General features: G+C 45.9%; 2 protein-coding genes across 2 annotated transcripts in view; both read left to right on the top strand.

Moving 5' to 3' along the window:
• LOC108786514 (complement C4-like) overlaps nucleotides 1-921 on the top strand; it is a 65876-nt gene extending 64955 nt beyond the window's left edge. Inside the window, exon 40 of the mRNA XM_018555832.1 lies at nucleotides 766-921. Within this exon, the coding sequence (XP_018411334.1) occupies nucleotides 766-907 (142 nt within the window). The 3' untranslated portion in view covers nucleotides 908-921. The remainder of the gene's footprint in view (nucleotides 1-765) is intronic.
• Nucleotides 922-7376: 6455 nt separating this feature from the next.
• LOC108786534 (proteasome subunit beta type-7-like) lies at nucleotides 7377-23469 on the top strand. Its single transcript, XM_018555849.1, has 8 exons — nucleotides 7377-7677; nucleotides 15498-15591; nucleotides 15675-15772; nucleotides 17555-17695; nucleotides 18420-18535; nucleotides 19191-19249; nucleotides 20960-21111; nucleotides 23286-23469. The coding sequence occupies exons 1-8, from the start codon at nucleotides 7613-7615 to the stop codon at nucleotides 23389-23391; spliced, it is 831 nt and encodes a 276-aa protein (XP_018411351.1). The 5' UTR covers nucleotides 7377-7612; the 3' UTR covers nucleotides 23392-23469.
• Nucleotides 23470-27315: the final 3846 nt, after the last annotated feature.

The raw sequence follows: 27315 nt of genomic DNA, 5'->3' as shown, positions 1-27315 counted from the left end.
ATGGTACATTGTGCTGTATATTATACATAGGAATACACATCCAGCAATACATTATACACTGTATGTATAATGTATTGCTGGGATTTGTTGTATTCCTATATAGCTGGTGATATTCTGCACTGCACTGTATAGAGGACTACAAATCCCAGCAATAATACAATTTACAGCGCAATGCAGAATACCACCAGCTATAATGTACTATTGCTGGGATTTGTTGTAGTCCTCTATAGTTGATGGTATTCTGCATTGTGCTGTATAATGTACTATTGCTGGGCTTTGTAGTCCTCTATAGCCGGTGCCATTCTGCATTCATTGCTGTATAATTTTACACTTTCCTTTTCACTATATTGCACACCACACTATTTTTTTCCACCGCTCCAAGCTTGCTCCTGTGATGGACTACAATCTCAATACAAACTAGTAGTCCATCACTGGAGCCATTTTTAATTTTTTTTATTGTTTATCCGATTAACCGATTAATCGAACTTAATAATCGGCTAACTAATCGATTTTGAAAATAATCGTTAGCTGCAGCTCTAATGCACTCAGTGAAGTATTCTGTTTGCTCTGTGCCAGCACAAAACTATGGTGCACTGCATCACTAAGGGTTTGATGGCTGAGAAGGGTGTCGTATACAAAGCTGTGGAAGTGCACCATGCACTTATCTGTACGCGGTTCACTAGGAACCATACGAACAGCTAATATAGACAGTGCTAACAAATTCCTCCTTTCTTCTCATCACTTGTCCTTCTTTGTCTGATTCAGGATGAGATACTTCCTAGAGGACAATTCTTGGGTGGAAGAACTGGCCAGTCCACAAGCCTGCAAAGCCACACGCAACCGTAACAAATGCTCCGACATGAACACCTTCATGAACGATTACCGAGACAACGGCTGTAAGGTGTAGAGCACCTTATTAACTTTCTTGCTGAATCCAAGAGCTAACATTCTCTCGTCTCTCTGCTTTCAGAATACAACAGCTTGTCATCTTTAACAAATAAAGTATAGTCATTTCTTTCTACCTGAATTCTGTTGTCAGTCTTTTTTTACATACTTCTTACAATGTCATCATAAGTAGTGCAATTGCATAAAAATGACTGCTTTCTGTGGAAAAAAAACACACTGCAATGATGGTCAACTTAGGTGATGTAGGGGGCTTCAAGTGTGACCTCTGACCTTACCAAAGGGCCGCACACAAGCTTAAGAGCATGTAATGCTAAAGTAGATGGTCAGAGAATGGTGTGGTTGGAGATTGGAGACCTGCTACAAGTGTGGTTGGAGATTGATAAAATGCTCCAGGTATGGTTGGAGGTTGGAGACGTGCTGCATGTGTGGTTGGAGATTGGAGACATGCTGCAGGTGTGGTTGGAGATTGGAGACCTGCTACAGGTGTGGTTGGAGACATGCTGCAGGTGTGGTTGGAGACCTGTTACAAGTGTGGTTAGATATTGGAGACATGCTGCAGGTGTGGTTGGAGATTGGAGACATGCTGCAGGTGTGGTTGGAGATTGGAGACCTGCTACAAGTGTGGTTAGACATTGGAGACATGCTGCAGGTGTGGTTGGTGACCTGTTACAAGTGTGGTTAGATATTGGAGACATGCTGCAGGTGTGGTTGGAGATTGGAGACATGCTGCAGGTGTGGTTGGAGATTGGAGACATGCTGCAGGTGTGCTTGCAGATTGGAGACATGCTGCAGGTGTGCTTGCAGATTGGAGACATGCTGCAGGTGTGGTTGGAGATTGGAGACATGCTGCAGGTGTGGTTGCAGATTGGAGACATGCTGCAGGTGTGGTTGCAGATTGGAGATGTGCTGCAGGTGTGGTTGGAGACTGAAAACATTCCGCCCTCAGCACTGGGAGGGTGCTTTTCCAGGGTCGCCCCTGGGGACAAGGGCCTCTTCCCCACAAGCCCTGGGGCGTTGGTTGTGGGGGTGCAGGCAGGGGGCTTATTCACATCAGGTTACCCCTTTAATAAGGCTCGAACATTGAGCCCATCCTTAGCAACCACAGGCAAACATTATTCTAGGAGTTTAGGGGAAGAGCTAATTTGCATATCTGCGACCATTCCAGTTTAGTAAAGTGAAAAAAATAATCAGGTCAGAGATCTAAAGAGCACTCTCTTTAAAGAGTGTCTCTTTAAAACGTAAAAGGCTGTAGTCAGTCTTATTCAGATTGATAGTTTGGCTTTCTGGTGTCTCTCCTACACTCTGCTGATTATTTGCTTCTGCCTCCTGCTGTGGAATGTTCCTATAATAGTGAGGAACGCTACAAGTGCCAGCCTTCCAGTGGTCCATGCCAGGGGTTTCATTCTGCGAAAGGTTATAAATATTCAGGAGTGACCTTGGGAACTCAGTCCTTTCCCTGGTGCTCCTGCCTGGGGAGGGGATGCTGTAGATTGTCTGATCCTTCTAGGCCTGCTGCCTGAGGAGGGTAACCATGTGCTTGGACTGAGGCCTAGTGATTGAAGCCTGGGGATGAAGATGCCATGGAGGAACTTCAGCTTGTGTAAGAAACCTAAGAAGCGCACTCCTTTACTGAAGTTTAGTGATTTCTCCCCATTGAACTGGTAACTGCAACATCTAGTATCTTACAGCCAGAAGCTAAATTCACAGACTGCCAGGTTGGCTTAAAGGCTCTATATCTGTAAACAGTGTGAGTACTTTGTTCTCTAATTTTGGAGTTTGTGCCCTAACCTTCTCTCCCGAAATTTTTCAATAAAGTATCTGCAAGCAAAAGATCATCAGCGTTAAAGTCAGTTTATTGGTCCCCACTGGTGGGTTGGTAAGTGCTTTGGGGCAGCAATGGAACTGTGAACCCTAAACAGGCTAGGAGGGTCTAATTCAACCAGCAGCTCCCTAAGGGGTGATCGCTACTTATTTATCATGGAATAGAATTAAAATGTAATACGTTATTTTTAGTGAATACATAACCAAAACAACTGTTTCTGATATCAGTCTGGAGTTCAGCTTTAACAACAAAGTCTTGTGACTCATCTCAGCAGCCGTGGACCACCTTCCTCTCCTCGGTTCCGCTGCTGCATTTCCACAGAAGTATTCACAGGCAGCAAAAAAAAAGACGGAAGTAAAAGACAAACAGAAAAAAACAAAATGTAATTGTTCCACTTTCTGGGCTGGCTCCTGTAACCCTGCATGGCATAGATGTGGCCCTAAGGATCTGAGATTTATGATCCTAAGGCCTTCTTTGGCCAGCGGGGTAAGCTGAGCATGGATGGAGGATTTGAGGTTTTGTTAGGAAGCTTCGAGGAGGATCACCAACAATATTAACCACCCCGCTGCCTTCCTTGCCCCACCAGTGTGTCTTCACCAAATTCATCAATGGTGGCCACTCAGACCCATTTATAACCAGAAAATGACATGATGCTCATGGGTAGGGCAGTACACAGAAGAATAAAATGTTGGCTTTGTTAGCTTGTAGTCAAGGGGGGACATGTATCAATTCAGGTACAGAGCCAGGCAATGTTAAACAGGAGCAGCATTGAGACAAATGTATAATGTTGCATTTAATATCATTCATAAATCCTGACCTCAGCTGCTCTAATGTAGCCCCCGCAACACATTAAAACCTGCCCCTGACCATTTCTTGATTGTGCGTGCGTATGGAGTCTCATCATCGGTGGCAATTCTGACACATACCTATGCAAATCTATCCCATCTTGCTCTCCAGGATTGCAGAGTCAAAAAACATAAAAATGACTCCGAACTGAAAGGCGGCGTAAACTAATATCAGCCCCTTGCAATCCCTTTAAAGCAGAGTTGAAGTACCGGAGGAAAAAGCAGTACAAGGAGCCAATTACTTCATGTGCTGATAAGAAGCATGCTGATAGGAGAAGAAAACAAAGTGACAGAGAGATGAGCTCATCACTCTGCTGCCTCTCCTTTCACTGTGCAATAACAAGTTCAGGCAGGTCCAGGATGACCTAGGGCCAGTGGAAATGGGTTGAATATTGCTGGCCATCAGGCTGAGGACATCTGGCAGTAGAAGTATGCGGATTGAAGGCGAATATTGCAAGACAAGCTGGTTTTGTTATTTTAATAATAGGATATTCATTGTTTTTAGTTCTGCTTCTGTCAAGACAGCTGTGGGAATGTTTGGAGGCTCAGGTACCACAGGATGCACTGCAGAGCTGCAAATATATTCATGCATTGCACTGCACCTACCACGGGACTTTCAGTAATGTGAAGCTGCGCCATCTTGTCTTGTGGTTATGCCACGGCCTTTCAGAAAAATGCAGCAGAACAAACAGAACATGCTCAGGAGTCTTTATATACTATATATACAGTATATATATATATATATACTGCATATATATAGTGTAATGCATATATCTGTATATCTGGTGTATAGACAACACAGCAGGTAAATGAGGAAGCTGCAATTATAAAGTTTGCTGTTTATCATCACATGAACGTTAGGGGATTTCCAGAACTGTTAGTTTCACTTTGAACGGGGCGGGAAGAAGAACCTGGGTGTGGAGAAGGAAAATAACTGAACAACATGTAGAGGGCGACAATCTATAAGAAAACGGTGCCAGGCTGCAATCTGAGGTGCTTTTATTACTCACGGCATGTTGTTTTACAGCGCTCAGCCTTCTCACTTCACACAAACTTCAGTCCTTAACAATGGCTGTGAAGGCTTTCTGCTCACAGTTCGCTGCGGGTGCTCGTATATAAACTTGTTTAGTCAGAATTAAAAAACTGGGCTAAATATTTCCAGGTTCAAATCTTTAACATTCTGAGGCTACTGGGGTTCTGAGGCTCCCAGGGTTTTGAGGCTAGCAGGGTTCTGAGGCTCCAAGGGTTTCTGAGGTTTCCAGGGTCTGGGGCATCTGGGGTTCTGAAACTAGCCAGGTTCTAAGGCTAGCTGGGTTCTGAGGCTCCCAGGTTTTGAGGCAAGCTGGGTTCTGAGGCTCCCAGAGTTCTGAAGCTAGCAGGGTTCTGAGGCTCCAATGGTCTCTGAGGTTCCCAATGATGTGAAGTGGGCACAATCCATTTTGGGTGTCAGAATCAGGGGATTCAAGAAAAGCTATATTGAGTGAAATATGGGGGATGCCATTGCTGCTTCTAAAAAATACTAATTGTCTGGCTTCAATACTTAAAGGAGAACTATGGGGTTAGGGCTTTTCCCCATAGTTCTCCTTAAGGTAAAGGGAGTACACAAACTAGCGTCCTCCCGTCACCCTAAGCTCAGTATACCGCGAGCTACAGCTCGCGGTATACTGAGACGCTGAAGCGGATCCCGACATCGATGTCTGGATGCGCCCAGCTGCGTGAGTGACTATCTAGAGGCAGAGCCGGCTGCCCCCGCCCCCTCCCCCGTCCGTTCCACCAGTCAGCGCTGGAGGATCGGAGCGGGGAGGGGGGAATCCAGCCCCTCCCCTGTCACGGCAGAGAGCCATGACAGGATCGAGAAGTGAGCGAACGCCGGTATGTGTTCACTCACCTCCCGATCTACTGAGCCGACCTGTGACAGTCTCATTGTCACAGGTCGGCTAGAACTATGAGGTGAGGGAAAAGCACTCACCTCATAGTTCTCCTTTAACCATGACCTGGATTACAAAGTCATAGCTCCTGATCTGCAGAGCATAGATGGCAGCCTTTATTTTCCCTACAGCAGGAGTAGGCAACCATAGCACTCCAGCTCTGATGAAACTACAAATCTCATCATGCTTCGGTCTCTGGGAGTCATGTCTATGGCTTAAAAATCATGAAGTGCCTCATGGGACTTATAGTTCCACAACAGCTAGAGTGCTGTGGTTGCCTACCCCTGCCCTACAGGCTTCCTTTAATTTGCACATCTGCAGTCCTTACTGCTTACGAAATACAGCTGATACATGGAAATCTAAACAGCTATAAGGATAAGGCAGGGGTAGGCAAACTCCTGCAGTCCAGCTGAGGTGAAACTACAAATCCCATGATGCATCTGCCTCTGAGAGTCATGCTTGTGGCTGAGAATCTTGCAATGCCTCATGGGATTTGTAGTTCCACAACAGCTGGAGGGCTGGAGTATGCCTACCCCTGCTATAAGGCTTCATGGACACAGGCGGCTGAGCCTGAACAGCTTAAATACTGTCAAATTTCCCCACAGGTGCTGCATACAGCCTTCCATACATGTCAATGGCTGTACACGGGTATACGCTGGTACTTGCACACAGCTGAATATGTGTACGGACATAAATCCCCGATGTATGACCATATACATTTGCAAGAGTGTGTCAGTACCAGCATACAGCCACATACAGCATCAGACTTCTATAGGAGGCCGTACACACAGGTTGCAGCTCCCTATTGAGGGGAATACACCTGTGTTTGCATTGTACGGGCTCAGCCGTCCATGTGCATGAGCCCTAAATGCGGAGTTAATTTATTTATGTGGCAACCAATCAGCAATCGTCTTTTATTGTTCTCCGTGTTCTAAACCAGCGGTCCCAAACGGTGGTCCGTGTAAAACTTTTGGTGGTCCCCGGGGCCTCTCTGATGCCATACAGGCTGGGCCGTCATTGAAGCGGCACGGAGGCTCCAGGGCTGCCTCTCACTGACTCAAGCAGCGGCTGTCACAAGGAATACGCGGCTCTCTGTACAGTGCGGGCTTTGCAGGAGGCGGGGCATCTCGTCAGTACCCGGACTGAGCAGGCTGCGGGACACAGAAAAAGTGGGGAGGAGCCAGGCAATAGTGGCTCAGTGTGTTGGGGAAGGGGAGGCACAGGGGTGGTTGGGGGCAGTGCTGAAGCTAGGGGGGGCATGTGCCCCGGCACCGCCAGCAGGGCCAGTGGCAGATCCGATAGGGGGGGGAAACAATTAATATTATTACTGGGCTGGGGCGGACGGCATCGCTCCCTCCCTCCACCAGCACTGCCACTCCTGCAGGAACACCCGCACCTATGTATGTATGTATGTATGTGTATATATATATATACTATATGTATATATAGATATATTCTCATATTTTTTGTTTCTTCATATATAAATATATTCTCATGTGTGTGTGTGTGTATATAGTTAAACGTGATTGGATGGCATAAGTTACTGCTCTTTGCATGTCACCTGTGTTCATTGATCTGTGTTACATTGTACACCTTTTAGCCTGTAGGCATTGGCATGAAGCATCCATGGTGTCAGTGAGATGTCAGTGAATGTCAGTGAGATGTCAGTGAATGTCAGGTGAGTGTCAGTGTGATGTCAGTGAATGTCAGTGTTGCATATGGCACAGTAAGAGTTACAGAAGCTTAATCCAGATCAGGGAGATCAGCATACAACGCGTGTGATACGATAGCTTGTAACGCTGCACTGCCTCCTATGTGTGATTGTGTACTTGTCTGTCATGTGAATGGTAAGAAGATGAAAGTGAAAGCACTGAAATGTAGAATCAGGAGGAGACAGAGAAGAGGGGACATTAATGAGGAGAGCGCGGCAGTGTTTGGGGGGACTCAAGCTAACAATAAGGGGGGAGGCAGAGCCCAGGTCTGTATTATAGAGAGCATTGGTGACAACAGACAGGTAGACTTCAGAAGAAGAGGAGATAAAGATTGACAGGTAACTGCTCCAAAGTCTCCGAGACAACTTTAGTGAGAAGACCGCACCTCAAACTGCCACCATGTTGCCAACACTCTCGAGATTCGAGCCCCAACAAGGAGGATTCAGCTTTGAGAACTGTCTCAGGTAAGAGATTCCTCAAAATCTAATCATCTAATCAGACAAAAAGTGCAGCAACCTAAAGCAACCCGATCACAGACTTCTCCGAACTGGTGAAAGATAAAATCTTGGTGCCAGTTACATCGGCCACACATGCAAAGATTGGGCCCATCGACATGACTTAAGGCGGCCATGCACGCATTGATTTGTGATTGATCTCGTTACATGTGATCGTAATCAAGCATTTCATTATCGATGACGATACGACACTCCTACACACACACACACACACGCACACATCGGTTGAACTAGATGGACCTGTGTCTTTATTCAACATTTAACTATGTAACTATGTAACGCGTGGGGTATCTATTAAGTATAAAATGTATCCTCCAAACTTGGGAAAGATAAAATCTTCTTGCTGCGGGTTATGTCGGCCATGCATGCAAAGATCAGGCCGATTGACACGACTAAGGCCTCATTCACACTGCTAAGAGCCGGCCCGTACAGATCCGTGCGGCGTGCACGGCCGTATCGAGCCGCTGCCGGGAAGGACAGGTGCTGCGTGCGATTGTACGCAGCAGCCTGTTCTTCTCTATGGGAGTACGAGGCTGTACGCTCACCCGAGCTGCACATCCGTGCGGGTGTGAGTGTCCGTACTCGTACGCTGACAGGATGAATTCTGTCTGCGTCCGAGCACGGACACCCGCACCCGCATTTATGTGCAGTTCGGGTGAGCGTACAGCGGCGTACTCCCATAGGATCTGTACGGGCCGGCTCTTAGCAATGTGAATGAGGCCTTAAAGTGAACATGCATGCAGTGATTTGTGACCGATCTGGGTACAAGCAAACAAGTAAAATGAATCATCGATTCAAATATTGAATGATACAACACCTACATTATCATATAGAAATGTGAAGTATACGAAAAGATGCATTTAAAATGACCATTTCCTCAATCTGTGTCTTCATGATGGGTTGTCTGACACACATGTAGATATTTCATTCAATCGATCAAAAAATTATTCTGCGGCAGCTAAAAACATTGAAAAGCGATCAAAAGGAGGATCTGTGATCTCTGATTCTTATTCTATTCGATCTTTTAAGTTCCATCGAATGATCAACAGAATGATTATATCAGGTTGACCGATCGTTACCTAATCTGGCCATGTACTTCTACGGGGAAACCAATATTCTGTATTTTGGCACTCCTGGTAAACTGAAGCGGGGATACATACAGGCTCCTGCAATGGCTGCTGCACTTTGCACACAATTATTGCATTGCTCAGGCTCAGGGCGGCAATACATAAGGCCGTAAGGCCTCAGACGTAAAGTTTTGTCTTTTCTCCCCGCATATTAATACACAAGATCGGACCTCCAGGTTAGCAATCGATACTGTGAATAGACTTTTTTTCCGTCTGTCCATTGTGCTACGCTGGGAGTCGTGTTATAGCTTGACACCATCCCTCCTCCATGATTAAACACGATCTGAATGCAATATTATACGTGGCAATTCTAGACAAAAAAAACCCAACAAACTATGGGATTGATATAGCAATGGATTGTTACTTTCTGTACAATTAATATACTTGATATACAAGAACTTCTCTGCTGGTGTGAGTGCCTGTTCCCTGGTGATATCTATTATTTCACAAGCAGGGCTGCTGTTAGACTAATTTGCGCCCCCCCCTTTACGGATTGGCTGAAGTGTGCATGAGACAGCTTTGTTTCCAGTGATCATCAATCATCATCCAATCCTGTAAGGAAGCCATTGATCAAGTCTGCGCCCAGGGCTGAATTAAGAGCATCATGGACCCCCTTAGCTCTCAGCACTGTGGGCCAGTCAGACGGGAAGCAGCTGAGGTGGCTCTCTAATTAGGTGGCTTCTCGCTCCAACGTTGTTATCTCCCACTGACTACAGTGTACCCCCTGCTGCTATCACCCACTGACCCTATCAGTGGCCCATTTACCAATGCTGCAACATTCCCCCATCACACACCCCAAACACACTCCCCCAAAATCAGATTCCCCTAGCCCCTATCACACACCCCAACCAACCCTAACAGACCAACAAATAACCACGAAACAAGCGCCGAACTCATCCACCGCTAAAATAACCCCTGTTGACCCAATGCTTTAGGACCGCAACATATCACCCTCATTACCTCAGGACTAACATAACACACACTATACCTCAGGAATCCCATAAAACATCCATAACAACCCCCATACCAAAGGACTCCCATAACACCGCCCACTGCCACAACATATGACCTAAGTCGTGGCAGTGAAAGGGTCCGGCCCTGGCTGCGCCCTAGGCGGCTGCCTAGTTTGCCTAGTGGAAGCACCGGCCCTGTTCACAAGCCATTCTTTATGGGGAGAGATAAACTCTGGAGTTCCCCAAGATGGGGGCGTCAACAGTTCTCCTCCTAGAGTCTTCTGGTCTGTTTTTGGCTGGGGCACGTGGTTATTTAATGTAATGCAGAGGTAAGCAACCTTGGAAATCAAATTCTGGAGAAACTGCAAATCCTATCATGGCTCTGCTCTCTGGGAGTCATTCCTGTGACTGTCACATTTGCAATGTCTTATGAGACTTGTAGTTCCAAACTGGAGTGCTGAGGTTGCCTCCCCCTGATCTAATGTCTGTGGGACTCCTGCAGACTTCACTGGGTGAGTTTCATTGGGGCAATAAACGGGTTAGCAATCTTTTCCCCATCGGTGTCCTTTTCACATTGAAAACCCGTGCCAAAGGTGTCTGCAGAGTGCCTCTTCCATCCGGGTACAAAGACTAAACACCAACATACAACCTAGGCCTCAAAGCTGAACACCAGGCACAAAAACTTTCATTTAAAGAAGACCTCCAGGTTTTAGAAAAATTAACCCTTCGCATTGGGGCTACCCCCACACTGCAAGAGTTCATTTTTCTAAAACCGGGAGTTCTTTAAATATATTTCTCAACAGCCACAAAGTATATTACATTTAAAAAGTAGCAGTGACATCATCACTGTGCTATGTGCAGAAAGCTGAGCTGGGAGAGGGATCCAGCGGGCTCAACCCAATACAGAAAACTACAGGAGGGGGCGGAGACAAGACCAGTCAGGCAGAGAGAACATCAGTGACTGGTCTTTATTACAGGAGGGAGGTGGAGACAAGGCCAGTCACCCTGCACAAGGAGAGAGAACATCAATGACTGGTCTTTATTACAGGAGGGGCGGAGACAAGGTCAGTCACCCTGCACAAGGAGAGAGAACATCAATGACTGGTCTTTATTACAGGAGGGGGCGGATACAAGACCAGTCACCCTGTACAAGGAGAGAGATCAGCAGTGACTGTTCTTTATTACAGGAAGCTCCAAGTGTCACATTGGATTACTGCCCAGATCTGGAAGAAACATACAAAGCAGATTCCAGGAAGAATACACTGGACTCTTGCATGAGGGTGATATTTGTTTAGCTTTAACAGTACTCAGAGTCGCTCATTGTACAATCAGTGGAACTCTGGCCAATTCGACAAGATTTTCCTTCGCAAACAAATGTATGTCTGGTCACAGAAAACAAGTGGATGTAGGAGTCTAATCTGACAGCTGAGGTTTTTTTTTTGTTTAGTTTTTTTTGTTTGTTTTAATAATTTTCAAATAAATACATTGACATTTTCTTATTTACATAACAACATATTCAGCAGCACGGCACATTGTACATATAAACATTTTTATTAGTCTATTAGTCCCCGTTTGGAAGGCCCATTCACACCACATCCAGATCATCTCCAGACCAGATTGTTTCTGGACCCAAAATGCATCCTAATGTACCCCTATGCTATTTCTGACCTCTGTTCACACCAGCGCAGTCTATTCCAGACCAGGCCAGAAAAATAGAGACAAAGGGACTTTGTTCTAAAACAAGGACCATCTCTCCAAATCAGGGACAGTTGGGAGCCGGGGCGTAACTAGAAATCACAGGGCCCCATAGCAAAATTTTGTATGGAGCTCCGTGATTGCTAGTTATGCCACTTGCAGAGCCCACCGGAGAGTGACCCTGCAGAGCCCACCATCGACTCTCTATAGTGGGCTATGCAGGGTCTGAGATCTCTTACCTGTCAGCGTTGTTCGCCTCTGTGGTCGCCGGGCCCCGCCTCCTGTTCCGTCCCGGGCCCCCGCCTCCTCTGCTATCGACGGGCCCCGCCTCCTCTTACATCACTGGCCCCATCTGCTCTTAGGTCGCTGGCCAGTGATGTAAGAGGAGGCGGGGTTGCTCTTAGGCGGGCCCCGCCTCCTCCTTCTTTCCGAACACCGCTCTCATCTGCCGCTTTGAGGGGAAATGCGCCGCGGCCGCTGCTGAGCTGTGTCAGTGACAGCCACTTACATGCCATAGCGCCCCCTGGCGATTGTTACGCCACTGGTTGGGAGCTATGCACACAGGCCAAGATTTACCAGCAACACAATTAAACTGGAAATACACTGTAACCATTGGGAATGATCTTTTTATCCAGGATGTAATAACAAGAATCCCTAACAAGTCAGAAACTCAGATGCCAATCGTTCCCTTTTCCATGGAGAAAATAGACTTTCTCTGCATATGTAGCACTTGTGTTCACTCACTGAATCAGAGAGAAGGTTGCTGCATGTCCCTGTGCTGCCTATGAGGGAGCTCAGACAACTGATATACTTGGTATATAAGATCAAATTGATCTTGGGATCCAGAAAATGTTTTATATTATCCAGAATCCAGAGTTTTTTATACTAGTAATTCATTATTTTACTGATTAATGCAGCATGGACACTTTTTTTTTAACCGGCAGCATTCTCCAAAGAACATAGGAATGCCAAAGAATAATTTTTTCATTCCCTGTGTGGTGTTCTTGGGGGTACTTGTGTCCATGTAGGTACTTGTGTCTATGAGGGGAATTGTGTCCATGGAGGTATTTGTGTCCATGGAGGTACGTGTGTCCATGGAGGTACTTGTGTCCATGTAGGTACTTGTGTCTATGAGGGGAATTGTGTCCATGGAGGTATTTGTGTCCATGGAGGTACGTGTGTCCATGGAGGTACTTGTGTCCATGGAGGTACTTGTGTCCATGGAGGTACTTGTGTTCTTGGAGGTACTTGTGTTCTTGGAGGTACTTGTGTCCATGAGGGGAATTGTGTCCATGGAGGTACTTGTGTTCTTGGGGGTACTTGTGTCCATGGAGGTACTTGTGTCCATGGAGGTACTTGTGTCCATCGAGGTTCTTGTGTTCTTGGGGGTACTTGTGTCCATGGAGGTACTTGTGTCCATTTAGGTACTTGTGTCCATGGGGGTACTTGTGTCCATCGAGGTTCTTGTGTTCTTGGGGGTACTTGTGTCCATGGAGGTACTTGAGTTCTTGAGGGTACTTGTGTCCTTTTAGGTTCTTGTGTCCATGGAGGTACTTGTGTTCTTGGGGTACTTATGTCCATGGGGCACATCGACAGTGAGCGCTATGTACAGTTTGTATCTGCAAAGCACCAAAATGCCCCTCCAAATAACTGATGACGGTGCTCTGAGCAATGTGAAAGATTTGTGATTGGCTCTGTACATTATTCGGTAGTATCCTAACTATTGTCCCAGGAACTACAGGTCTCAGCATTGTGTGAATTATTAACCTTCTGATGGGAAGAGGGCAGACAACAGACTATATATTATTAAAGCGAGTCAAGGCCTATAAAATGCCACGTGTATTATCAAGGACGACTAGAAGAAGGAAGTTTCACTTTCATACCGCAGCCATTATACAACTTGATGGGTGGCAAACTTTGTTTTTCTAATTTACAAAATGCATCGGCAGGAGTTGCTTATGCAAATATCTAATTGTTAAACTCTGTGAGGGGAATTTATCAAAACAGGAGCAGACAGAATATGGAGCAGTTGCCCGTGGCAACCAATCAGCTTCTCTCTTCAGTATGTTCAAGATTTGAAAATGAAATATAGAAGCTGATTGGTTACTATAGGCAACTGCCCCAGAGTCTGTCTGCTCCAGTTTTGATAAATTACCCCCTATTTGTCTTCATAGACTGCCATGTAATGTGAAGTATTTTGTATACTATATAGTGCATAGCTCCCCACTGTCCTTCATTTGTCCCTCTTTCATCCTCAGTTGTCCCTCTTTTTGCTCTGATCTATAGATTTCTACAAAAATTTACTTTTTAACTACCAGAAGTGTTATACCCAGGGCTTGAAAAATTTTAGGGTGTATCACCAGTCAGTCAATAATGTCACCAGTCAGCATGACTGGACTATAGCCTTGCAATTTCTCTCGTCACAGACGAGCGGATGAGTGGATTTTTCAAGCCCTGGTTATACCGCACTAAAATGCATATCCAAACTCTACATTATTGCATCATATTTTGAAAATGCAGTAAAAAGGAAAAGTGTCAAATAGAAACAATTATGGGTTTAATATAACTTACTAGCAAGGAAGCTTGACTTCTGGATTCGTCAAATCCACCCACCCATGGAACCCCAAAAAAACACAGACTACACAACGTGGATTTGAAGTGGTTACAGCAGACCATTAGTTAACCAATGAAACAATTAAAGTGACAGGATTTTAATCTTAAAAAACCGTTCAGAAGCCTTAACTATTAACAAAAATGTATCTTATTTGTGTATCACTCGGCTGTAGATCCTCAAATCATCTCTGAATTGGTGCTGACACTGTCCTTCCTTCTGCAGGGGGGCTACTTTTGTTCCTCATGGTCCCTGTGTGTGTTGTAGAGTAGTCATCGCTCCGAGCTCACTACTGTAATGGACTACAATCTCAGTACAAATTAGTAAACTAAACATGAGGTTGTAGTCCATCACAGGAGTGAGCTTGGAGCGGTGACTACTTTACAACACACACAGGGACCATGGGGAACAAAAGTAGCCCCCCTCCAGAAGGAAGGACAGTGTCAGCACCAATTCAGAGATGATTGGAGGATCTACAGCCGAGTGATACACAAATAAGATACATTTTTGTTAATTTTGTTAATGGGAAGTACCATACAACCAGATGGGCCCCACATTTTGTAACCATGCCACTATTCAACTGCCCTCCAAAGACCCCTTATCTGCCATAGCTGCTGTGACAAAGCTTCCTATAATATGACCCAGCTGACATACAAAAATGGAGGGAGGCTGGGTGGGACAACTTTATCCTCTCGTCCAGGCTTCTGGAATCATCTCCCGGCAATAACCATAGTTCCTACCCCAAATGCTTGACCATCAACCACCAATCAGGTAAGACCTCTTGCACCCAAACTGTCCACATACATTATAACTCTTTCTTAGGACTATTCTTCCCTCAGTCATGTAGCCCCTCTGGTAATTGTATTCCTCTTGGTCTCTCTTTTTGAAAAGTTTGACAATAGACAGAATGAAGCACATACAGATTTGGGTATGACATTCAATCATGTGCAGGGCCCGATTTCCCACAAGGCCAACCAAGCGTTGGGGCAGCAGGGAGTAGAGGAGCAGCAGGGGTGTGCAATTTCTATCTCCCGACACATGCAGTTCCCGGCGCCAGGTGGGTAGTTGTTTTCTACATTTAGCCTTGCTTTGGGCAAGCAGGGCTAAATGTACAGCGGGTGAAGCTGCCACTTGTTTTGTACAAGTGATCTCGGCTATGTCGCCAAGATCACTTGTATGCAGCCTGCATACAGGGGGGCGCATTGAGAAACCTGGCATTGGGGCAGCGGAGAGAGTAAATCCGGCCCTGATCATGTGATTATGGTGCAGCAACCATCTAAAAAATGTTGTAGTCACATAAACAAATCACTTTCTTGAAAAATGTTCCAGTGATGATATGTTTTTGCTGAAACTTTACGTTTTTCACCATTTTTTATTTCTCAGAAATAAGAACTTAGAGGCTCAATGTTCAAGTCTTGGCATGGCACCCCCAAAAGCGCGCAAGACAGGGACCACCATCGCAGGGCTTGTCTTTGCGGTATGAAAAAGCATACGGATAAAGGTGTACTGCCAAAGATCTGGGTTCACTTTTAGAGCTGACTCATTTTTTTACCTTTTCAGGATGGCATCATTCTGGGAGCGGACAGGAGGGCCACTGACGACATGGTCGTGGCGGATAAGAACTGTGCCAAGATCCATTACATCACTGACAATATATAGTAAGAATTCTGCCATGATTTTGTTACCTGCATCATGTGTTACAAAAACATATTCTACATTTTGATGGAGTAGGGCAAGGTCTAATCCTCGTCTATACTTTTATTGTACTCTAGGGGAATGTGAAATTCAACCCCCCATCATAGTGGTGACTATTAGTGGGCCAGTGATGCAACATTCTCATGCACACTTCAATAAATGTTCCTGGGACATTTATGGAAGTCACTTAGGCCTGGGACACTTGTAGCTCACCTGAAAAGCCAGACAGCCACAACTGTGCCAGGCCAGTTTGTAACGATAAGCATAGGATGCCATAGGACTGTTATGGGCCAGACATCTATGGAAATCCAGTACTGTGTTGTGACTTTTCAAGACAAAATCTACATCACCCAGTGACTGGGGCACTATGTCCCACCCCAAATTTATACTCACCTGAATCTGACAATTGTGACCTTCTGCTAAGTTTACATCCTGTGGCTTCCTTCAAGCCCAATCAGTGGGTTCTCTCAGATATCCATGGGGCCATCTTCTGAAGCTGGTGATGCTTGAATGACAACCCCATAGAGACCTAGAAAGAACCAGATGTGGTCAGCAACATAAAAGATTTCGGCCACAGGATGTAAACATTGCGTAAGTCCTCGGTTATCTGCTAGATGTACATCTCGGGTACAGGAGAACATAATACTTTTACTAGAGGGGCAAGGCCTTTCTAAATAAGTGTACTTCACCTAAAAGTGCACTTATCCCTTAAAGCATATCTAAAAGACTGGGAAAGACTCTTTTAGACAATTGTCACCGAAACAAGTATTCCCATTGGTTCCTATTCATGGGTTGGACCGGATAGACCTGTGTCTTTTTCCAACGTTATCTGCTATGTAACTATATGTAACATTGGAAGATGCTGACCTCCTGTTCCAAAGACAACTCCCCATTTTGGGTTTTCCCTCATTTTCAGTCACAGTGGTCACCAGGACAATGGGAGCAGGATCTGCCCAATGGGGACAGAAACAGAAAAAAAAAATGGACAACATGATAACCTCAGGACCCACATTTGTCCTTGGCCATTAAGTCGCACTGCAATGGAATCCACGGCATTGCGGTACCGTGCGTTCCAATGTGGGCGATCGAACTGTGGGTGGGAGGTGCGTTTGGGGTACCATTCAAATGAATGGCAACGCAACATACCTCCCACACCAGAACGCGTAGTAGGTGTGATTGCGTCGTACAGTGCGTTGATCGTGCACTGTATTAGTGTGAACTGGCCCTATTTTTTTAAAGTCCGCCCAGTCTCCCTACCTTACGAGAACTGGAGTGGATCCTCAGCCTGGGGTCCAATGTGGGCTGCTGTGCTGTGACAGAGCTCCTTCCATATGTTTATTGCTTGTACAGCTCCCTTGCACGCCCTGTAGAGGTGACGGGAGCTAGAATGTGACATCACTCTGGTCCAGGCACCTCTACGGGACACATGAGGGAGATGTAAGCAATGCACGTATGGATGGAGCTCCCTTGCAGCCATAGCCCCATCCTAGCTGTCAGTCGGCGCTGGGCAGCATATTTTGAATGGCTGCTTGGCGCGGGAACTAATAGTGCTGCGCTATGGGGAGGCTGAGGAGCCCCTCACCTAGAAAAGTGGAAGGCATGCTGCGACCCACTGAACACTGGGTTGCGACCAACTTTTGGGTCACGACCCACCAGTTGAGAACCAAGGATTTAGAGTATGTGTTTAGTAGATGGAGGGGGGGTTCTCTCACTCTTTCAATTGCTTTTTTTGTGTGTGTTTGCAGTTGTTGTGGGGCTGGAGTGGCTGCTGATGCCGAATACCTGACTCAGCTTCTGTCCTCCAACATGCACCTCCATGAGCTCTCCACCGGGCGTCAGGCGCGAGTGTGCACGGCTAACAGGATGCTGAAGCAGATGCTGTACAGGTAAAACACCAGTGGAAGGAGAAGATCTTGTATGGGGCCCTGTGATTTGTAGATAAGTCTACCTGAGAACCCAAACAGCCCACTTGAGGGTGACCCTGCAGAGCCCACCATGGACCTGCCTCCTCGATTGCTGGGCCCCGCCTCCTCCATCGCTGCCGACGACGGGCCTAGCCACCTCCCCGAAGCTGCTGGTTGTCATCGACTCAGCTGCGTGTTTCTCCTCACAGCCAGCAGCCTGAAATGCCATAGCGACCCAGGCGGCCCGCACAGCATCAGGGGGATGTCCCGCCTGGGTCGCTATGGTGACTGTTACGCCACTGTATACCCATGACACTGGATTCCCAGAGCACTAAGGGTTTTCTAAGAGGAAATAGGTATTCTAGAGAAGAACAGATGAAGGTGTTTGCCTTCAGACTCTCTCTCTGATTAAACCCTCATAGGGCCCCATTTGAATAGGTAGGAAATGAGTGAAGTGAGGGGAAGCAGTCACTCCTCTGGCTCATTCAGCTGTGTGTAGATTTCATCTTGAGCTCTGTAAACAAAGGGCATTTATTTTGGGAAATCATGTGAAAAGAGCGCCTCCTGCTAGCTTAAAATCAAAATGTGAACTAGGCATATACAGTATTACATATTACAGATTTGCCTGAGTATATCTTCATCAAGGCAGCTTTCTCAAGGGTTGCCTCAAGACAGGCACGCTTTAACTCCTCCTTTCTCTTCCCAGACATCAAGGCCACATCGGAGCATCGATCATCACTGGAGGGGTGGATGTGCAGGGCCCCCACCTGTACAGCGTCCACCCACATGGATCCACAGACAAAACTCCGTTCAATGCTCTAGGTAAACTAAGTGGCAATGATGTACAGGAGCTGTCAACAGAGGCCAGAGCTCAGCCAATCAGATATTAGGGTTTGTTGTTGGGTTGCATCCGTTGAGTGGAATTTGCTGAAAGCAATCATTAAACCAAAAACCACCATTCCAGATCAATAAGCCAAGAATTCTGGCTGACTTTGAGTTGGCGATAGTGCAAAGTAAATTATAATAGATAGATAGATAGATAGATAGATAGATAGATAGATAGATAGATAGATAGACAGACAGACAGACAGATAGATAGATAGATAGATAGATGATATATAGATAGATAGATAGATAGATAGATAGATAATAGACAGATAGATAGATAATAGACAGATAGATAGATAGATAGATAGATAGATAGATAGATAGATAATAGACAGACAGATAGATAGATAGATAATAGACAGACAGACAGACAGATAGATAGATAGATAGATAGATAGATAGATAATAGACAGATAGATAGATAGATAGATAGATAGATAGATAATAGACAGACAGACAGATAGATAGATAGATAGATAGATAGATAGATAGATAGATAGATAAATAGACAATGTGGACATGTGAATGGACCCGTAGTGTTAGTGTTATGACATGTACTCTTGTAATGATGATATCTAAATGTCTTTAGGATCCGGTCAAGCTGCTGCAATCGCTGTCCTAGAAGATCAATTTAAACCCAACATGAAGGTAAGAGTCTATATGTCATTACAGCGGATGTAAACCCTAACAATGGACTTTTATTATTTCTTCTCTTTTGGTCTATTGCCAATGAACGTGCTTTGTTCAATTTTTGAAATCTGTGTATACAATGCTGGTCTAACGCCTGAGCGGTTTAATAACATCTCCTAGCTCCAAATGCAATCAACACCTTACCTCCACAAGGTCTCTGTTACCATGCTGGTTACAACTAACAGATGATGTGGATTGGAGCAACATTCACCATATTTATTCCCAGAGAATTTTTGTACAAGTCATTCTGAATTGAGAAAGCTGGTAATATGTGGTCGGGTTTGCGCCCCCCCCCCCCTCCGTTGCAGCCATTGCTGGCGATCCCGAGCTCCTCTGTGACCGGTGTGAGTCCGGGACCAGCACAGCAGCTCTGCCGCCAGAGATCAAACGGAGATCAGCCTCCTCTTCGGAATGCAGGAAGTGATGTGTATTACATCACTTCTGCATTCCTCTGTCACTCTCCTGTACAGAAACCGGAGAGAAGCGGGTGTATCTCTAAATTGATGACCTGTGGGGGCTTTTAAAGCGTCTATGGACTTTTTGGGGTACTGGTGTTTTTCGCCGTTTTACGGACGCACGCAATTTGTAACCTGGGCATGTTGGGTATCGTTTTACTCGTTGTAACCTCATCTTTTATATTTCATTAAAAAAATGGGTATTTTGTTGTGTTTTGGGGCATTTAATTTAATTTTTCACTAAATATTGGGGTTTAATAAGGAGTTGCGCTAATATTGCGCAACATAAAAATTTGCAACTACCACCATTTTATTCTATAGGGTCTTGGCATTCAGAAAATATATAATGTTGGGGGGTTTTAAGTAATTTTCAGGCCTAAAATGTGGAATATAACATGGGTGCAAAAAATGAAAAAAAGGCCTCAGTCATGAAGGGGTTAAGTGAAAAAAAAAAAGGTTTCAAAAAATTAAAGTTACAAAAAAAATCAAAAAATTGAAAGTCACATATCAAAGCAATAATTCCCCCGCCCCCACATGCACACGCAAACATGCGTCGAGTCCGCCTACGTGCGAAAAAAACGATTACATCCGTTGCGCCGCACATGTTACATATCGCCGCGAACGTCGGAGTGAGAGCAATAATTCTAGGGCCATTAATCACTGATAACACTAAACGGATGATCGGTAAAAGCTTTTAAAGCGTCGGCTATGGTCAATTTTGGGTATGGTATTTCTTTGCGATTTAGCGGGTGCACGCAGTTTTAAAGCTTGACATGTTTGGTGTCTATTTACCCGACGTAACCCCGACTTTTATATTTTACCAATAAATTTGGTAATAATAAATGTTTTATAACATAACATAGGGAGAACAGGTTTTTTTTTCAAATTTCTTTGTACTTTTTTCATTATATAGTAAAAAATAAAACCCCCAGTGGTGAATAAATACCACCAAAAGAAAGCTCTATCTGTCCCAAAAAAATGGTATAAAATTCATTTCAGTACAGCGTTGCATGACGGAATAAATGTCAGTCAAAGTACTGCAGCGCTGAAGACTGAAAAATGGCCTGGACAGGAAGGGGGATAACACCCCGGTCAGCAAGTGGTTAACAGCACCGACACACAGCTGTCCCTCAGTGATGTGACTGCATGTGGAATACAGTATGTTGGTACTATAGATATTGGAGAAATAACATTTTTCTCTCATCTATCTCAGCTGGAAGAGGCAAAGAAGCTGGTCACGGATGCCATAACGGCCGGCATTATTTGCGACCTTGGATCTGGAAGCGGGGTGGATCTGTGCGTCATTACACGAGGAGGAGCACAAGTTCTGAGGGGATACACTGATACAGAGACCAAAGGAAAGAGGTAATGTTCCACCATACGGGTGGCCATAGAATCTGCCGGCTGATCTTCAGCCTGATTGAGCAGACATTCAGAAATGTGATCATTCTTTTACCTGTTGAGAGCAGGTAAACGTTGAGTGTTACAATGAGCATCTTACCAGTTTCATTGGTCAGAACTGCTAGTTATTCATCTCCAAGTTCATATCCTCTGGGTGAACCAAATGTAATAAGATTATAATAGTGCAGATTGTCAGGATTACACATACTGAACATTCTCCTTTACTTAGGACAAGGTTATAAAAGAAATATGTGGGCTCGCATTGCTCACCTCCCTCTAAAATTGTGGTTGCTTTTCAGTCAATAGCCAGGAGGAGAAATGTAGTTTTGGGGTGCCAGTTATAGAACTCATCACTGGTTGCAAAAACGCAAAATGGACTTTTAACCTGAAAATATTACAAAATGATCACGGACAGAGGTCCGTATCCAAAGAGAGAATGTCAGTTCAGGAAATACAGAGCGCCTGAGGCTGTATGGAGACAAAGGCGTCACCGAGGCACTCAGGGAGAACCGGAGTCATAGGGTGCTCTGGGGTCACCGGGTGACACAAGATGCTGTGGAATCACTGAAAGTCACAGGTTGCTATGAGGTCACTGGAAGTCACAATGAGTTCTGGGGTCATGGGTGACACAGGAGATGCTGGGGTCACTGGAGACTCTGGGTTCACACTGGGGACACAGGAGTGCAGGGATTCTCAGGTGATGCTAGGGTCACTGGAGACTTAAGAGTGCGTAGGGTTATGGGAGACACAAGAGCATAGAGTTACTGGAGACAAAGTAGCGTACAGTTACAGGAGACACAAGGGTCTCCCGAGATATAGGAGTAGGGTTGCACAGATACCACGTACAGTACTCGGTACAAGTACGAGTACATGTACCGATACTTTTGAGCGCCAAGACTACACTAGAGAAAAATTCAAAAATTAGGAGGCAGCTGTCATGTGTAAGGAGCACACGGAGCTCCTGGGATTTGTACATCTCTGTTTTAATGTACGATTTAGTTTTTATAAATATAAATAAAGGGATGCACAGATACCAGTTTTGCGAGTACGAGTACTGGTACTTGCCGAGTACTTACAAGTACGAGTACTGATACATTTTTGTTTATTGTCATGTGACAGTTTTTCCAAAACAATACAGACTAATGATTTCAGGACAGTGGTGGGGCGCCAGAGCCAGGTCCTAGCTGCAACTGCTGCAACCCTGGTAGTTCTCATGAAAATGCCAAGTATCTGCACTGGTACTCGAAAAGTATCTGTGCATCCCTATATAGGAGTGTAGGGGTACTGGAGACACAGGAGCGTAGGGTAAGTGGAGCCCCAGGAGTCAATGGAGACAAAGGGGGGCAGGGGTTACTGAAGATGCTGGGGTCACTAAAAACACAGGCGTGCAGGGGTTCCCAGGTGACGCAGGTGTTACTGGAGACTCAGGAGCGTAGGGTTACTGGAGACAAGGGAGTGTAGGGTTACTGGAGACAAGGGAGTGTAGGGTTACTGGAAACACAGGAGTCATTGGAGACACAGGAGCATAAGTTTGGAGGAGACACAGGAGTTTCTGGAGACACAGGAGCGTAGGGTTACTGGAGACACAAGAGACTCCGGAGACAAAGAAGCGTAGGGGTCACTGGAGACACTGGAGACTTAGGAGCACAGGTGTCCCTGGAGATGCGGAGGTCAATGGAGACACCGGAGTCACTGGAGACACAGGAGCATAGGTTTGCAGGAGACACAGGTGTCCCTGGAGATGCAGAGGTCAATGGAGACACAGGAGTGCAGTTGCAGTGCACAGACAAGACATGGGACATGGAGAGACACTGGAACTCAGAGTGCATGGAGATGTCTGAAACACAAGGTACAGGTAAATCCTGGAGAGCTTAGGGGCTAGGATTTCGGCATAGTGACAGGTCACCTCACCGAGCTCTTAAAGGAGATACCTGTTAGATGTATATCCATGCGCTGGCATTCCGGGCAAAACCTGGAACTGCCAGTAGCCTCACACCAGACAGGAGACCCAGCACTGGATCGGAGATGAGATGAGTGTGACAGAAAGGACTGGTGCAGCAATGATACATTCATTTATAACCAGACCGGAGTAAATGAAGGGCACACTGATGTAATCTTACCTCTTACTGTCTTTCCAGGTTGCGGTCATATCGCTATCCTCGGGGAACCACACCTGTGCTGAAAGAAACCATAATTCAGTACGAGCTGGTGGAGGAGACCGTTCAAGTCATGGATACTGAATAAGCCAAATAAAGAAGGATCATTTCTAAACATAATCCCGATTTTTAGCAAATTCCAGCAGCCAATAAAACATTAAAGCTCAACCCCAGCCAAATCTTTCTATTTGTTTATAGATACAGCGAGGAATGGGATATAGGACTTCTATCAGCCTCCGTGTCCTTTATTAGGGAGATTTAATCTCACTTCCTGTCAGAACAGGAAGTGATGGGAAATCTGTCCAATCAGGATATAGACAAAGACAGATTGGTAAAGTGGGAGGGGTTAGAATCTTGACAATCTTTTTTATTGCTGACTGTGCTTTCCTGTCCCGGTAAAATGGCACCCCCCGTTTCTTGGACAAGCATCCCTGGGACAGACAGAAAGGGAAAATCTTCCCACTGGGGTCACAGACACGTATCAAAATGTGACAGAAATGTTAACTCATCTTCCCCCCTGCTATCCAAAACTAAAAACATTGGCTGGGGTTGGGCTTTAAAGCTGAACTCTATGCAGATATAAAAGATGTTAACGCAGCTTTGTAATCATTAGTACAACATTAAATGCATTTCTTAAATACAAGCAGTGTAAGTTCCTGAATCTGACCTCTTGCAGTCCCTGTACAGCATTGCTGGAGGGTAAGATGAAGAAGCAGCACAAGGAGCCAAGCCGTTTATGTCTATGTCTATGCTGACAAGAAACATTCTGATAGGTGGAGAGAGCAGAGTGACAGACAGATGTGTTCATCACAGTGCTGCTTCTCCTATCACTGTCCATTCACAGGCTGGGGGCGGGTCCAGGGTGACATAGGCCCAGAGGTAGTGGGCTCACTGATACTGGCCACATGATTGTGGATATCAAGCAGCAGAAAAAAATACCAGAGGGGAAAACTCTGGACTTCAGATGAATCATTGGAGGAGAGAGAAGATCAATGGAGGAGAGGGGCAGGCGTGTGGAATCCCTATCGCCTGACGCCAGGGACATGCCGTTCCGTGCGCCGGGCAGGTGTTTTTCTTCTACATTTAGCCCTGCTTCGGGCAAGCAGGACTAAATGTAGGGCCTAGACGCGGCTGTAACTGCTGCAACACTGGTAGTTCTGTCACTGAGCTGTAAAGGGACTACAAATCTCAGCAATACATTATACATCAATGCAGAATACTGCCATCAGCTAGAGAGGACTACAAATCCCAGCAATACATTATACAGCAAGGCAGAATAATACCATCAGCTAGGGAGGACTACAAATCCCAGCAATACATTATACAGCAATGCAGAATACTGCCATCAGCTAGGGAGGACTACAAATCCCAGCAATACATTATACAGCAATGCAGAATACTGCCATCAGCCAGAGAGGACTACGGATCCCAGCAATACATTATACAGCAATGCAGAATACTGCCATCAGCCAGAGAGGACTACAGATCCCAGCAATACATTATACAGCAATGCAGAATACTGCCATCAGCTAGAGAGGACTACAGATCCCAGCAATACATTAAACAGCAATGCAGAATAATATAAAGCTACATACTCTGTGTTGTTCTGGGGTGCCGACTTGATGTCTCCAGAGGTGGATCTCAGGTGGTTGTGCGGGGTCTCAGGTGGGCTGTGTGGTGTCCATTGTGGGCTGTGTGGGGTCCATTGTGGGCTGTGTGGGGTCTATGGTGGGCTGTGCAGGGTCTATGGTCTTGGGCAGTGCAGGGTCTATAGTGTTGGGGTGTGCAAGCTGCTTCTCCTCTACCTCCTGGCCGGACTGCATCTCACTGGGCCTACCCCCCTCCACCGGGCAGCTCTCTAATTTCCCTGATTAGGCCCCCGTCACTGCCTAATTGCCTCTGCTCACTGGCCAAGTGCCCAGTATGCCCGATGACCAGTCTGCCCTGTGCCTCACTAGTTTGGGGGTGGTGCTTTCTGCCAGCCCCCTGGAAAGAGACACCCAAGGCAAACGCCTTTTTTGCCTTGCGGTGGACACTCCCCTGCCCCCTATATTGATGGTCAGTAGAGGGCCCCCTTATATTGATGGTCAGTAGAGGGCCCCCTTATACTGATGGTGAGTAGAGGGCCCCCTTATATTGATGGTCAGTAGAGGGCCCCCTTATATTGATGGTCAGTAGAGGGCCCCTTTATATTGATGGTCAGTAGAGGGCCCCCTTATATTGATGGTCAGTAGAGGGCCCTCTTATATTGATGGTCAGTAGAGGTTATTGATGGTCAGTAGAGGAGCCCTCCTTATAGTGATGGTCAGTAGAGGCCCCTTATATTGATGGTCAGTAAGAGCCCCCCCTTATATTGATGGTCAGTAGAGGGCCCTGCCTTGTATTGATGGTCAGTAAGAGCCCCCCCTTATATTGATGGTCAGTAGAGGGCCCTGCCTTGTATTGATGGTCAGTAGAGTGTCCCTTATATTGATGGTCAGTAGAGGACCCCTTATATTGATGGTCAGTAGAGGGCCCCCTTATATTGATGGTCAGTAGAGGGCCCCCTTATATTGATGGCCAGTAGAGGGCCCTGCCTTGTATTGATGGGCAGTAGAGTGTCCCTTATATTGATGGTCAGTAGAGGACCCCTTATATTGATGGTCAGTAGAGGACCCCTTATATTGATGATCAGTAGAAGGGCCCCTTATAGTGATGGTCAGTAGAGGGCCCCTTATATTGATGGTCAGTAAAGGGCCCCCCCTTATATTGATGGTCAGTAGAGGGCCCTGCCTTATATTGATGGTCAGTAGAGGCCCCCTTATATTGATGATCAGTAGAGGAGCCCTTATATTGATGGTCAGTAGAGGCCCCCTTATATTGATGATCAGTAGAAGGGTCCCTTATATTGATGGTCAGTAGAGGACCCCTTATATTGATGATCAGTAGAGGGGCCCCCTTATATTGATGATCAGTAGAAGGGTCCCTTATAGTGATGGTCAGTAGAGGGCCCCTTATATTGATGGTCAGTAGAGGAGCCCTTATATTGATGGTCAGTAGAGGGCCCCCCTTATATTGATGGTCAGTAGAGGCCCCCTTATATTGATGGTCAGTAGAGGGCCCCCTTATATTGATGGTCAGTAGAGGGGCCCCCCTTATAGTGATGGTCAGTAGAGGGCCCCTTATATTGATGGTCAGTAGAGGGGCCCCCCTTATATTGATGGTCAGTAGAGGGGCCCCCCTTTATTGATGGTCAATATCCAATGTAAATAAACATTTCCGGAATGTATTTATTTCTAAAAGTAAAGAAGACAAAACGTGTGATATCTGAATGTACCGTACAACCTGGTCAGGTTTGCGGCTGCGCAGGTCGCGCTCTAAAGAAATGTTCAGAGACTTCCCCATGCACCCGACAACCGAAGAGCCCGGTGATCGATCAAAACTACGAACTTATCGAGTTGTGGGACCGCATTACTTCCGGTTTCCTCACAACTACGAGGTTTTTAGACAAAACATGTTGTGCACGAGCGCCATCCACGGCATTGCCCTATAGACATAGACCACAGCAATAAAGTAATAAAATGATGTAGGATGACACTAAGCCAGCGCGTTCTTTATCTCAGGTGCCCCACTCAAGCGGCGGCCATATTGAGTGGGGCACCGGAGATAAAGAACGTGCTGGCTTACTGTCATCCTACATCATTTTATTACTTTATTGCTGCGGTCTATGTCTATAGGGCAATGCCGTGGATGGCGCTCGTGCACAACATGTTTTGTGATCAAACATCGTAGTTCTGAGGAAACCGGAAGTCATGCGGTCCCACAACTCGATAAGTTCGCACTTTCGACACATCACCGGCTGAGCATGACCACAACGAGACACCGCCACACTGTGCGGATACAACGCTCGCAATAAAGTTATTTGAAGCGAAGAAAACAAATTGCCCTTAAGCTACGCCTCCTTCATTGTGATTGGATGAGGTCGCGCAAGGGGGCGGATGTTTCTTCTCAAACGCGGCGCGGGAGGTTCGAT

Source organism: Nanorana parkeri, unplaced genomic scaffold (assembly GCF_000935625.1).
Source record: "Nanorana parkeri isolate BGI_ZX_2015 unplaced genomic scaffold, ASM93562v1 scaffold215, whole genome shotgun sequence".
Taxonomy (NCBI): Eukaryota; Metazoa; Chordata; class Amphibia; order Anura; family Dicroglossidae; genus Nanorana; species Nanorana parkeri.
Note: the sequence above shows the minus strand (reverse complement) of the source record. Positions and strands in the feature narration are given on the sequence as shown.

Excerpts from the sequence above, each read along its gene's own strand:
- LOC108786534 (XM_018555849.1), top strand. The coding sequence starts at position 7,613 with ATGTTGCCAACACTCTCGAGATTCGAGCCCCAACAAGGAGGATTCAGC. Across the intron at positions 15,592-15,674 it reads TCGCAGGGCTTGTCTTTGCG|GATGGCATCATTCTGGGAGC; the intron begins GTATGAAAAAGC and ends TTACCTTTTCAG. Across the intron at positions 15,773-17,554 it reads TACATCACTGACAATATATA|TTGTTGTGGGGCTGGAGTGG; the intron begins GTAAGAATTCTG and ends GTGTGTTTGCAG.